Source organism: Antedon mediterranea, chromosome 6 (genome assembly GCF_964355755.1).
Source record: "Antedon mediterranea chromosome 6, ecAntMedi1.1, whole genome shotgun sequence".
Classification (NCBI taxonomy): domain Eukaryota; kingdom Metazoa; phylum Echinodermata; class Crinoidea; order Comatulida; family Antedonidae; genus Antedon; species Antedon mediterranea.
The window spans coordinates 8,330,242-8,344,642 of record NC_092675.1 but is presented as its reverse complement, the minus strand read 5'-3'; the positions used below and the strand labels follow the sequence as shown (position 1 = coordinate 8,344,642).

At 31.2% G+C, this 14,401-nt stretch overlaps 1 protein-coding gene across 1 annotated transcript in view; it reads right to left on the bottom strand.

The window, feature by feature from the left end:
* The window catches only part of LOC140051976 (receptor-type tyrosine-protein phosphatase mu-like), a 50,573-nt gene that overhangs the window by 12,582 nt on the left and 23,590 nt on the right, over positions 1-14,401 (bottom strand). The window contains exons 7-23 of the mRNA XM_072097337.1: positions 13,764-14,051; positions 13,223-13,516; positions 12,241-12,534; positions 11,298-11,527; positions 10,684-10,753; positions 9,723-9,829; positions 9,202-9,415; positions 8,840-8,930; positions 7,990-8,221; positions 7,207-7,237; positions 5,971-6,076; positions 5,701-5,750; positions 5,222-5,418; positions 4,368-4,455; positions 3,764-3,840; positions 2,924-2,960; positions 724-821 (exon numbers count right to left, since the gene is read on the bottom strand). Of these exons, the coding sequence (XP_071953438.1) occupies positions 724-821; positions 2,924-2,960; positions 3,764-3,840; positions 4,368-4,455; positions 5,222-5,418; positions 5,701-5,750; positions 5,971-6,076; positions 7,207-7,237; positions 7,990-8,221; positions 8,840-8,930; positions 9,202-9,415; positions 9,723-9,829; positions 10,684-10,753; positions 11,298-11,527; positions 12,241-12,534; positions 13,223-13,516; positions 13,764-14,051 (2,504 nt within the window). The remainder of the gene's footprint in view (positions 1-723; positions 822-2,923; positions 2,961-3,763; positions 3,841-4,367; positions 4,456-5,221; positions 5,419-5,700; positions 5,751-5,970; positions 6,077-7,206; positions 7,238-7,989; positions 8,222-8,839; positions 8,931-9,201; positions 9,416-9,722; positions 9,830-10,683; positions 10,754-11,297; positions 11,528-12,240; positions 12,535-13,222; positions 13,517-13,763; positions 14,052-14,401) is intronic.

Sequence of the window (14,401 nt, the reverse complement as noted above, 5' to 3'; positions counted from 1 at the left end):
ATTTAATAAACTATAGATATAATTATTGGAATGTATGATCAATAGAAATTTTTTGCCGCACCTGGCCTTTAAGCCATGTTTCGCAATGGAAGTACATTTTTTGAGAGATATATATGTACTGTAATTTAGATCAAAAAGGCAATTAGCTTTAGATCGTTTGTAGGATTTTGATTAATTAATGGGAACATCTCTACAAGACGTGGAATTGTTGGAAAAAAGATAATTAGCCTAGATGAGTTCCAGTTGAAGTTTTTGTATTTTGCTGCATTTCAGCCTAGCTAGTACTAGGCATTTTAAGCCTTGCTAGGCCTAGGATTGTTTGATCGTTTGTTGACATAATTACCACTACGGTAGGTGTGTTCATAAAATCCATATGAATATAATATTTAATATAATATTATTAAAAACCAAATGTTACGGTTTTAATCAATTTGAATCAAATGTAGGTCTTGGCTAGGCCTACCTTTTATTTTATTAAAAAATGACAGGAATCTATTTAGATGGCATGTTTTAAAACAAATAATGAATGTTTTATATCCATGTAATGGTACAAATAATGGCATTTGGTGAATGATGAAAGGTTATATATCAACTCGGCAAATATAACCATTCACCTAATGTCATTATTTGTACCATTACACTCATAAACATTCATTATTTGTATAATAATGAACCATTTGATCTAAGGTTGTTGCAAGTCCTTCTGTTTTGTCTGTTTCTTACCTTTCCTGCTTCAAATAGATTAGTAACCATGATGATTATAGAGCTACGTTCTTTCCAAGCCATTCTCCAAATATCATCAACAGATGCAATGTTAGGCCCTAAATTGAAGAAACATATTCAAAAGTAATAATAAAGTGAAAACCGGAACCACATTGATTGAATTGGCTCGAAATGTCTTCTTTATCATTGGGACTTTCTGGCTTTGGGAGAGGTTTCTGTTTTTTAGTTGTTAGAGTTGGCAAATCTTAACTATTTGTACAGATTTTAGTAGACAATTGTACATTTTTTGTACACTGATGATTTAGAAATTATTTCTATTGTTAATAAAATGAAACCATCTAACTCTGAAGGCATTGATGAAATTAGCAGTAAATTACTTAAATATATTATTCCATCCTTTATCATACATCTTTAATTTATCACTTGAAAGTGGTGTTGTACCTGAGCTAAGCAAAATAGCAAGGATATTTCCTCTATTTAAGTCTGGTGATAAAAACATGTTTAATAATTATCGTCCAATATCCATTTTACCTGCTCTATCAAAAATCTTAGAGCGTATTGTTTATAACCGTTTGTATTCCTTTTTAGATAAATTTGCAATCATCCACAAAGAACAATATGGGTTTCTTAAAAACATTTCAACCTTTATGGCTATACTTAATCTTATTGAAAAAGTACAAGCTGCCTTAGATAGAGGAGATACTGCTATTGGAATATTTATTGACCTGAGTAAGGCTTTCGACACGATTGACCATTCGATTTTATTATGGAAACTTGAATACTATGGTATTAGGGGTCTGCACTATCTTGGTTTAAAAACTATATATATGGAAGAAGGCAATATACAGTCATTAACGGAATTTCTTCTGAACACACAACTAATAATTATGGAATACCACAAGGAAGTATTCTTGGGCCATTATTATTTATCATATATATAAATGATATTTTTATTTCTTCAAATATTTTAAACATGACTTTATTCGCTGACGATACAAATCTGTTCTTATCAAACCCCAATTTGAATACACTTATTGATATTGTTAATTCTGAACTTATTAAAATTGATAAATGGCTTAGGTGTAATAAACTTTCTCTTAACTGTGATAAGACTAGATATATAATTTTTAGAACTAAAAGAAGTAAAATTAATGTTAATAATATATCCATTAAAATTGCTGATAAATCTATATCCCAAACAAATTAGTATAAGTTTTTAGGAGTCTTTGTTGACGAATTTGTTAATTTTAAAACTCATATTGATCTCACTACTTCAAAAATATCTAAATATGTTAGTTTACTTTTCAAAATTCGTCACTACCTTCCTTTAAGTGCACTCCTTTCAATCTATAAGTCACTTGTGCAACCTCTTATCAGCTATTGTAACATTATTTGGTTTAATTCATATGCTTCTTATACTGATAAACTTGTTAAACTCCAGAAAAAAGCGATACAAGCTATAACTTGGTCTGATTATCGTGCACCAACAAGTCCTCTCTTCCACATACATAATGTATTAAAAATTGACGATATTCATAATTACCAAATTGGCATTTTTATGTTCCGAATATTGAATAACCCTGATTTACGATTTTTAAACTTTAACAATTTTACTGATGGTAATGGTCATAAGTACAATACTAGAGGAAAATGTAAACTTCGACCTCCTCTTCGAAGACTAGTTTCAGCAAGGCATAGTATTGCTGTTTCGGGTCCTCATGTCTGGAACAACTTAGATATGACTTTTAAAAATGCAAAATCTATCAATGTTTTTAAAAAATTGTATAAGTTGAATCTAATTAATAAGTAAAAATCTTAATTTCTGCCGATGTCATTGTTATTTTATTTTTATATGTTAATATATTGTATATATCCTTTTATAGTTTTAGCAGTTAGTTTGTTTAGGTCTTCAACCTTGTACAAGCTTTTAGCTTTTGTTGTTGATCCTTTTCATCTTTTATGCATTTTATCTTTGACATGTTTTATGATTTTTATGTTTTTTTGATGAATAAAATGAATGAAATGAAATGAAATGAAACAACATCCATACTAAAGCTGTCTACACTATCAAAATATATGTGACAAAAAATACTATGTATGTGGGTATATTACTACCATATTTGGGCACATCACACTTTTTTTGTCAAACTAGTTTGGTAGTGTAGACAGAGCTTACATCTATATAGCAAGATTTTCTTACCTTGAGTAGCAATGTAAGCGACTTTCTGTTTGTAGCCCTACAAAACAATAAATACAACAATAAGTTCAACATGATTTTTCAACTATGCCATACTGATTAAAGTATGTTATTATACATTGTATTTCGATTGGTTCTGTCATACATTTCAGGAGGATGTACTGACATTAATAGTTTTTTAGACTCTTTATCTTGTTTTTATTAGTATGTTTTGGTAATAGCAAAACCATTGCATAATTCAATTTTTCAATTTTTTTTTTTCAATTCAACGTAAACATTTATTTTCTTTCTTTCAATCAATAATAAAACAAATGAATAAGGTATTAAAAAATAATAATATAATAATATTAATTTGTTGTTTATTTTTGCCCATAGTATAGAAACTTAGGAATTGAATATTGGTAAGCATACACATACTTCAATTGTTTCTCAACTTTGATTTCTTTGGTTGCTATATTATATTACAAATTATGGATTTAGATTTTCCTTTAAACAATTTGGTATTTTTCCACATATAGTATAAATGACAAATGACTAATAATACATACCTTATATGCAAGTGAAAATGCATAAATAAAAGTTACAGAACATAGTAAGGGATCATGCCAAAATCATTCTACTGCAGTATCTATCTTTTACCTGTTTATGTAAAATATTTATCAGTAAGACTCTCTCTTGGGCATAAAAACACATTGTTTACTGCAGTGAAATTGCCTCATAATCTTCAACGTGAAATAAAATCTAAAATATTATTCCAGTAAAAAATTAATTACTTTAGTAGAATAAGTTTGACATGATCATGACCTGAAAAAGAATACTCTCTAGGAAAGAGAAGAGACTTACATCAATGTAACATGCATTGATATAATCTGAGTGTGGATCACCAGGCAAAGGTTCAAGAACAACACGGCAATGATCATCTACAAGATAATTAGCAAAGAGAAGAAGAGAAGTACCCATATTAGAAGCTACTATCGCCTGAATTAAAAAGCAAAATGTATTTATCCATCACCATTCATAGAAATATATTTATTCCAATTCCAACAAATATTAGTAATGAAAATATTAAGCATTATATTATATCATGTGAAACAGTTCTATTCACTTCAGTAAATGGTACTATTTGTTTGTTTATTTATTATAGTCACAAACTTTTAGGTAGGCATATACCAAAAAAAATCTTAGGGCACTTATAAAATTAAAATGAAATACAGTATTTAAAGAAGCACTGTATTCCAGAGAATGTTAGTGTATCTACTGTAGCTATACTACAGTAATATTTACATTAGCTATTAGGTAAATAGTTATTATATTTACACTTAAGGTAAAACAAAAAACAAAATTACAAACACATTACATTCTGGTATTAGAAATAAGAAAGAATAAAAAACCGAAGCATCACGCCTATTGGAATAGGTTATTACTATATTTCTTAATTTCAACTTACATGCAACGATGTTACCATAACGATTCTTTGTTTTATTTTCAGATTTCTTAGCTACATCCCAGGAGTGAATCTGTTCATTCGGCAAAGACTGAACAAAAAAAAAATCAAAATGCATCGATTGGTTTTTTAATACTGCCATTTATCAGCTGGTTCTCTCTGAAACTTTATGTACGGTATATACTTTATAACATTTTACTGCATTTATACAGCCATAGAAGTTTATAGGTATCTTTATATACGGCCATACAGTGTTGAAACACCGGTTCTCGTCAGACCATCAAAGTTAAACAATGTTGGACCCGGTTCGGAGGATGGGAGACAGTCTGGAATCGCGGCGGGTGCTGTATATACTGGAGTATATGGTGTTGGAGTGATGGTGTAATGACAATATCAGATTAGGCATTGGTTCGAACCTATCTGAACCATACTAACTGTATCCTTAGGCAAGATGCTTTACTCTCATTGCCTCGTCCTTCGGATGGGAGGTAAAGCCGTTGGTCCCGTGTACATAGTGCATGTTAAAGAACTTGGTACACTATTTGCAAAGAGTAGGGGATCGTATCCCGAGTGCTGATCTAGTAGGCGCTGTATTGCTGGCAAATCTGAATTTCCTCAGTTTCCAGTTAAGCTTGAGGACAAATATAAATACCTTTACCTTATAGCACGGCAAATAAGGTGATGGATTACTAGAAGACTTTTTGTGAGAATGAACCATCTGAATTGACACTATTATACACCTAGATGATTACGTTGCTTATACTGAATGAAATGTTATATACAAGTAACCAATCAAATGGCAAGGATATTTTTCAATGAGAATTAACTCAAAATATTGATGTACTAATATACGATACCTCAAAATCATTTTGAAATCCTTCCTCTTTATCCATCCTCTTCTTTTTCACATATGCTACAAGATGTTCTATTTTAACAGGTCGATGCACTCTTGTAGCCTTTGAACTCTCTGGCTTTGCTTTTAACGGTGGCTTTGTGTAACTGTTTATGGTATCAGCAATGGTGTCCTCTGATGGAACATGAGGTAGTCTACTTTCTATAATAAAATTAATTAGGAAAGTCTGTTGCTTATCCTTGCATTTTTTTCAATGCTTTTTTGATGTAAAATCTTAGCCCTAAGAAGACCTTGCAGTCTTCTTAATTTTCCCTATTATCTTATTAAATATAAATGTATCATACCTATCATACGTATATTTAATGTGATTATTTATCTTTCTCCTTACTTACAACTGCATGTCATATTTTTCAAATATTACCAATACTTTATTTAAAACATGATGTATATTTAATGTTTTGAGCATGGTTTATGATAACATACCTGTTTTCAGTTTTGACATCGGAAGCATAGGTTTTGGTGGATTTTTTTCCCTTAAAAAAAGTTATTTTAAAAATTCCTTTAAATAAAGTCAGATGTTTCTACTTATGTTAATTGTAATGTAACATTATATCACCAACAAAAAAATATTAATTTTAACAATCAATCTGATCTCACATAAATATAAGTTGATTTAATAACTTACCTAGAATCAACAAAACATAAATAATTAAAATAAATTAATGAATTTGATAATATAATTTATTTTTTTACCTTCTTTTATATTTAAGAAACCAGACCAGACCCAGAACAAGAACAGCCACAATAAAACCAAACAATATTCCTAAAATCATGCCTATGGATGTGTCGTTTGATCCAGCTAATAGGTAAAAAAATAATCATATTAAATATTTAATATTCATGTGTTTTTTGGTTAACTATTGTATGAAATAACAAATTACAACCAAGCAGATACTGTACAGCCATTTTTAAGAGTGCACTTATTTTTTTCAAAAACTAACTTTAGATAACCATGGAGAAATTAATACCAAATTGATGAATATGAATGAAGGAAATCAATGTAATTTTTCATGATTTCTTGTTTAAAATTATTAAAACATATTTCCAAGATGTGTATGCTAATTAAAAGTGTGTAGTGGTATCATTTTGCTTACAATTTAGACACTGTTACAACTTTTGTCCAATGTGTGTACACTGCTATGTTTGTTTGTTGTTGAATCAATTAATGTGAAATTTATATACATAGTAATCATTATTAAATAACATCGTTGAATGAAATGATAAAAATCATATTAGACTTATGATATATTCTGGTTTTGAATCTCGGTTGGGGTGACTTTTCTCATTCTCACATATTTTCTCATCTTATCGTAAAAATCAATTAATAAATTTTCAGTATATAACGGGGTGGTTTAGAAAAATTTGTCTGTGCATGTGGTGTTTATGTCATGGAGGAAATGTATACATATTTCCTCAATGTTTATGTATATACAGTATCTTTACGCCTCATTGTTTTTTACATAGTGCATTATTTTCTCTGCCATTCATTGTGTCTTATGGAATACAAAATGCTAAAAAAAGTACTTGCTGTACAAAATGCAGTATAAACAACTTGGTATATTCATAAAACCAGACTGCACGCTACTGTATATACCAATTAAACATTGAGGAGCATTATTTTGTAAAATAAGGTAAATATAAAATAGATAGATAGATAGATAAAATGTTATTAGTCATAAAATAAATAAAATTACATTATGAAAATTGTCTTCCTTGGCATAAATATAAAAAGACCATATATAACATATTATACTTATAAAACAAATTACACAAAAATATTTATAATATACTGCACAGGTATGGTACTTCTCTTAAATCGCGAATTAAAAATATGAATAGCATTTGGAACAAAAGATAGTCTAAAACGTGAATTATTTGATCGTGGTGGTCTAACTCTCCCTGATATATCAACAAAATGTTATCACTTACGTTGAATTGCTTTTCCGCTGCGGCTTTCATCCTGAAAAAAAGTTTCTTTCAATAAACAATGTATTATATAATACAAATATCTTTTGAAAACATTGGAAAGAAGATGAAGCAAGTTTGCAAAAATAACTAAACTATTTAAACATACAGCATACACAGCGCCCTCATTTTGTTATTCGCCCTCTATAGATGCAATGAAAGACTGTTTGTGATTGGTCAAAATTCACGGTAGTAACCTGGTATGAGCACGAGCTGAACATCCGGTGATACGGCTCGAAAAAAACTAATTGTTAATTATTACTGTAAAGTAGGCCTATAATACATTATATTACTGTAAAGTGTAGAATTATTAATGGAATTTCTTCTGTTAATGTAGTAGGCCTAAGTGAATATTTTATTGCCACGGAATCATTAATCAGTAATTATTTTGCATTTATACTTTGGAAGGTAAGATGAATGCAATGCCTAGGCAGGCTTATTACATAAAGGAGGCCTAGCTAGCCAACCCAGCAAATATTCTACTGGTTGTTGGCTATATAATGTAACAGATTGCCTTTTATATCAGTGAAATATAAGATTTGACATACCCTTAAGAATGATATTTTGCTCTCAGGAATATATATTTCTCTCAGCTTGCACTTTGGGAAATATATATTCCCTTAACAAAAATATCATTCTCTCTTGGATGTCAAATCTTGTATTTCACCTCTTACCAGGTATATATTTCAAAATGTATTATATAGTAACAATGAAACTCTTTCTAAACAGTATAAAAATATAACTTACATCGATTGCATCATCAGTTCTAAAAGAAAGAAAGTACTTGTTGTCCTTGCTTAGGGGAGCATTGTAATAACCATTATGAACTTTTCCATCTCCTATAATGAAAAGGTCTGGCACTTCATCTCTTGGAAAAGATGCACTGATGTACTTATCAGGTGAATCTTTATGTGTTAGCTTTTCCTTCGCATTTCGACGTTTAGCACTACTTTCTTTTTCTACAAGTATTACATAATTACTGAAGAGGAAAAATAAACTAATATTTAAACAAATCTGAATTGTAATTTTTCACATAATACATTTAGCATTGAATATGTATGAAATAAATTGTAAAATTTACAATTTGAGTTTAAATGAGAGTATAGTAGGCATGCTGTATATTCAGATAAATCTTCGGTTTTTAAAAAGGGTCCAAAGTCCAAGACAGAGGGAACATCTACGCGTGCTACAGACCATTGGCAGACTCAATTAATTCATTGCAATCGCCTGTGACTTGTAGCCATGTTACACAGCTACTGCACTTTAAGATTAATTATTCTGAAATAGTGCACCAAATTCAATCTGTATGTGCTGCCCTGTAATGACTCTCATTCATTTCACAGGTGTCCCCTTAACAGAGGTTGTCACCTGAACAGGGGTGAAGAAGGTACAGTACTGTATTATACTGCATAATAATATATACAGTCAACTCAAAATCAAACATAATGCTGATTTACATAATGCATTTCACATAGTAAAGCATAAGATGATTTGAAGCCTTGAAAATTGTAATTGTAAAATAGTTTCCAGTATTCAGATCATCCCGGTTTTGAAAGAGTTTTTATGTATATATATTTATTGCTCCCTTTTTTCTAACCTGATGTAGATAAAATCTTCAAGTGGGAAAAGCTCAACTGTAATAGTTGAGTCTGTTGTCGACACCACTTTTAACGTTGGTTGTTTTGGAACTATATTAAGAAGAAAACATACATTTGAGTAGAAATAGACATTTGAACTAATGAGCTTATTTTAAATCAAAGTATTATTTAGTAGTTACAGTTACAATATAGCTAGTGAAACATAAAAATGGAAATCAACATTAAATACAAAAATACTTTTATAATATAGACAATGGCACGTATGTTTGGCTATAAGAAGCAACACGTACACTCTCATATGAATCTCTCGAAGGTTAGCCAATCACCATTGTAATCATATAGTTCTTATTTTTAATCTAACCTGGAGGGGTGTCTGTAGTAGTATTTTTGGTCAAGTGCTTGCCATCTCCAGCCTCTGTACTGGCATAGACTTCAATCGCATACTTGGTAGCAGGCTCCAGATCTTCTATCGTGCAATTTTTATTCAATGCCCCCTTGCATTCTGTTGCATCAATCCATTCTCCGGTTATATCTGCATCAGGCTCAAACAGTTTTTCTAGTATTCTATATTTTAACTAATGATAAACAGACAATTTTGTCTGGTTGTGTTATATTTCTATTATAACACTTTCTTTCTTTTTACACTTCTGTTAAACAGAACAGACTGTTTGTATTTTGTGCTATACACATTTAAAAACATTAACGATGCACATGACCTAGGTCAAAACAATTAAGTATATATTGTAGGGCATAATTCAAAAGGCAAGAAAAAAATATGATATATATTTCATTCATTTTTAATTAAATGTGCTTGTTAATCAAATAAAATAATACTATACAACTGAATAAAATAAACACAATCAATATTAATAATTTACTCACTGTATACTTGAGAATTTCTCCATTAGGGTTTTTTGGCTTTCCCCATGAGACTGTTACACTCTTTTCTTCAGTATTATTGATTTGAAAATTGCTAACAGGACCTGGTTCTAAAGGTAAGAAAAAATGACATGTACGCAATACACTATGGAATATTACACAGTTGGTGTCATGGTACCACATGCAGGTTATAAATAGATAACCAATAGGTAGGCTGAGTGAGTGACAGTTGTGTGAGTGAGTGGCGATTGGGTGAGTGAGTGGCGGTCGGGTGAGTGAGTGGCGGTCGGGTGAGTGAGTGGCGGTCGGTCGGGTGAGTGCGTGGCGGTCGGGCGAGTGCGTGGCGGTTGGGAGAGTGAGTGGCAGTTGGGAGAGTGAGTGGCAGTTGGGTGAGTGTGTGGTGTTTGGGTGAGTGAGCGGCGGTTGGGGGAGTGAGTGGCAGTTGGGTGAGTGAGTGGCGGTTGGGGTGAGTGAGTGGCGGTTGGGGTGAGTGAGTGGCGGTTGGGTGAGTGCGTGCACTGCGTGGCGGTTGGGTGAGTGAGTGGCGGTTGGGTGAGTGAGTGGCGGTTGGGTGAAGTGGCGGTTGGGTGAGTGAGTGGCGGTTGGGTGAGTGAGTGGCGGTTAAGTGAGTGGCGGTTGGGTGAATGAGTGGTGGAGCAGTTAAGAGCTCACTCGCAGCATGGGTCTGGTGGTAGAACGAGTCTTCTCGATAAGGACAGTGTACATATCTAGCTTATGTCCACTTTAAGAACCTAGTACATCTTTCGAGACAAGTAGGGGGTTACCCAGTGTACATCACAGCCACTGATCATAACTGGGCCCTCTGGGAGACCAGTCTTTGACTGAAGAGGTTGCCCAGTATAAATATAATATTTCAACAATAAAATATTGGAGCTTTATTATTTGTTATAGATTATTATTTAAATGTGTACTAGAATATAAAAACTTATGCACATAAACTTACTACCAGGAATAGTCAAAACATAAATGATATCACTCAAAGGTCCCCTACCAACAGATGTGAAAGCAGCAGCCTTTAAAAATAGAAACAAATTAAAATAATTATGTATAAAAAAAAACTTTAGTTTCAATATTTAACTTATTTGTGCACTGTGTATGTATTTAAAAATACTGATGTGAGTAATATGCTTTGATCTTCCAACATATTGATTCAAATGCAAACAGTTCTTTTTAGAACTACATATTAGTACAGCAAACATTTGTTGTGTTGCCAGAATTCACAAAGGATTTACATTAAATTTATTGTGATCGAAAAAAGACGCACACATTTTCAGCAAAATTAAACCATGTTCAAAGGTGCTTACAATGCTAAATTATCGTTTCAATTTTTTAAGCCACCTCGTGGCCCTTCTAAAATGGAACTTTTTGTGAAAATTTTTACTGGATTTAAAAAAAATTTGATATACAGTATAGAAAATTAATAATTCATTGATATAACACATATTAATTATGATTGATCAATACTTTAGAATTACTAATAATTGGTAATATTTATTGAAATTAGTTTTTGAACCATATTGAAATAATATACTCTAAGTATAAATTATATGTTCATACCTGAATTGTGTAATTTGTGTTAGGTGTAAGTTCTCGGACTTCATAACTAAATGCAAGTGTGTCCCTTTCTGCATCTGATACGTTATACACTATTAGAACTTCCTCATTTCCTACAACGATTAGCTGGTAGCTTATGACAATCCCATTGGCTGGTTCTGGTCTTGACCACTCAATCAGGAATGACACAGTGTCAGTATTTAGGATATTAATATTTCGTGGAACTGTAGGAGCTAATAGAAGATTTTGAATTTAAACTTTGGCAATTAAATTAATCAATTTCAAGAATAATATCAAACCAATTTGTGATAAAATTTTAAACACACTATATATAAAGTCACAACATCAAGACGATTCGATTTATGTATCTAACTGATCTTAACTCAAAGTTATGCAATGACATTTTACGGAACTATATGAACTAACTGCAACTGAAAACTTATAATTGTGTCACATAAACGCAACCAATAGCGAGTAGTTCGATGCTGACAAACAACTCGTGGTCACTTGTTTTTATTCTACTATGAATCACATCATGCTCATGGTATCGTAACCAACAGACTCGCACTGGTTCCTTCTTTATGTGGATTCATTACACTTTGTCTGTTTACATGCACTTTTTTTAAAAAGTTGTATTAATTTCTTTACATATTATCATATTTTCCATTGTTTTTTGTTTTCATCATTTACCTATACACTTTACTAGTACTGCATTTTTCTTTTTTTTAAATACATATTACACATTTTCCAAAACAAACATATTTTTTTCTTTATTAACATTTTATGTTTAATAAACCCATCCAAATTAACATCAAAAGTTAACATAAGTGCTCTTGAGCAACTAGTTCATTTTAGTTCAGTTGTTTTCAGTTTATAAGCTTTAGATTTAAATCTCTTGAAATAAACTAAAACAATGATATATTCAAACAAATATATTAGTACTTACTTGATTCTTTTGTGATAAATCCTAATTCTTTGCTGTCACTGTCACCAATTGAATTAAATCCCCTTACACGGACTATGTACTCAGTAAATGGTTTAAGGTTGGTTACATGATATTCACGATCTGTCACATCATCATCAGTGAGAATGTCTTCTTCACCAACCGTGGTATGGATACTGAATTTGTAGCCTCTAATAAAACCCCTTCTGGAGCCACATTCTATTTCAGTCCATTTAAAAGTAGCATTTTCACTTGACAACGATGTGTTGAATAGGTCCCTTGGACCAGCTAGAGGAGCTATGTATGAAAATACACAATTATAAAAACTACATAAAGTGATTTCGAATGGAAGGTTTTAAATTCGAATATGAGTAGCAATTATATTACACAATGTTACTGTGATGTCAGACCACAGTACTGTACTGTAGTGATCATAGAGTATGGCAGATCACTAACCTGAACAGGACATTTTAGTTAATATTTCCTACAAGGATATAAACCAAATTAAAAAACCTTTAAATTCTAAAGTAACTATTGTGTTTGTGTTTTTGCCAATCATAGCCATATTTGTGTTGGTTTTGATATTGTATAAATTATAAACTTTTTTTTTGATTTGTTATTAATCTGGACTGAAGATTTAAATTTACATTGAAGAACTACATGTGTGAGTTATGTGTATTGTAAACTACTTCAACGCAACTCTGAGTTGCATATCAACAAAAGCATGTTACATGGTATCGTAATGTCAGCTGCTTTGTTGTACTCTATGTAACTCTATCTATTTTGGTCAAGCCAACATTTGTTTAATACTAATAAAAATATATAAAATATATACATTTTACAACATATCAACCTCCCTATTAGGGCTGTGAAGTGAATTTGGTTTTTTTTCTGAACATGAGGTTATTGTAGAACTTATTGTTTCTCAATTTTCCTTCTTGTTCTTGAGAATAATAACCCAAATTGGAGTACTATTGATATTTACCTTGTTCTGGAGTTGAAATATTCTGGATGTATGCTGGACCAATGCCTACATCTGTTTCAGCACTAATAGTGACAACGTACTCAGAATACGGTTCTAAATCTGATAAATCTATGTTAGTATCTTGTTCTTCAAAACTGAGTGCATCATCAGTTGTGCTTGCATGGCACATATCTTTGTTGGTCAAATTTGCTTCAATGTAGTATTTTACTATCTCACAGGCCAAAGGTCGTGGTCTGTCCCATTCAAAGGTTAATCCATCTTCTATAATTAATCCATTTCCTACTTTTGTTGGTACTAGTAAAAATAAAAAATACAATAAAAAGAAATCAAAATTTGTATTAACAATATATTAATATATATTATTCAAAATGGCTGTAATATTTTAAAAAATATAAAGCACGCAATTAATATATTTTTGATTCTATGTTCAACTTATTGAACTACTACTTTTAGACATTCATTGTTAAATTTAGTTTATAGCTTTGCAACAAAGAATTCAATAGATGATCAATAAACATAGAAACAACTAATAGAACTTTACCTTCAGATATAGTTGTTGCTTGAATGTTTGCTTGAGGCCCTTTTCCAGCAGTTCCTTCACCTCTTACTTTAAAATCATATGTTGTGCATGGGCTTAGATTATCTAACACTACATATAGGTCACCTTCAACTGTACCTTTCTTCGGTTCACTGTTACCATGTTTCAATACATAGATATATCTATCTATACTACCTTGTCTAGAACCACATGGAATTTCTTCCCATGTAAAATTGAATGAGCGAGCATTGATTGTGTCATAGGCAACATTCTCTGGTGCTGCTATAGGGGCTAAAAGAAATAGAAAATAAATTGTAATGAAACATATCCTAGTCGAACAGCTTGTGTGTAGAAATTATATAAATTTTAACATTTCAGTTCAGGAGTTTTATAGCATTTTAATTGGTGCTTGATTAAGCATTGACATTCAAAGATGTATTGTCCTCCAAAAACAGGAAAAATTAAGATTATTTAAATCAGACTTTGAATAGGTTATTTTGTAGTTTAAAAGTTAATCACTTCACACAGAAAAAAATATAAACTAGAATTTAATTCGTCACTTTGACGAATTATAGGTGATCATTTTTATCATTTTAATCAAATTAACATTTTTTAAACATGCATGTACGTTAACATACGAT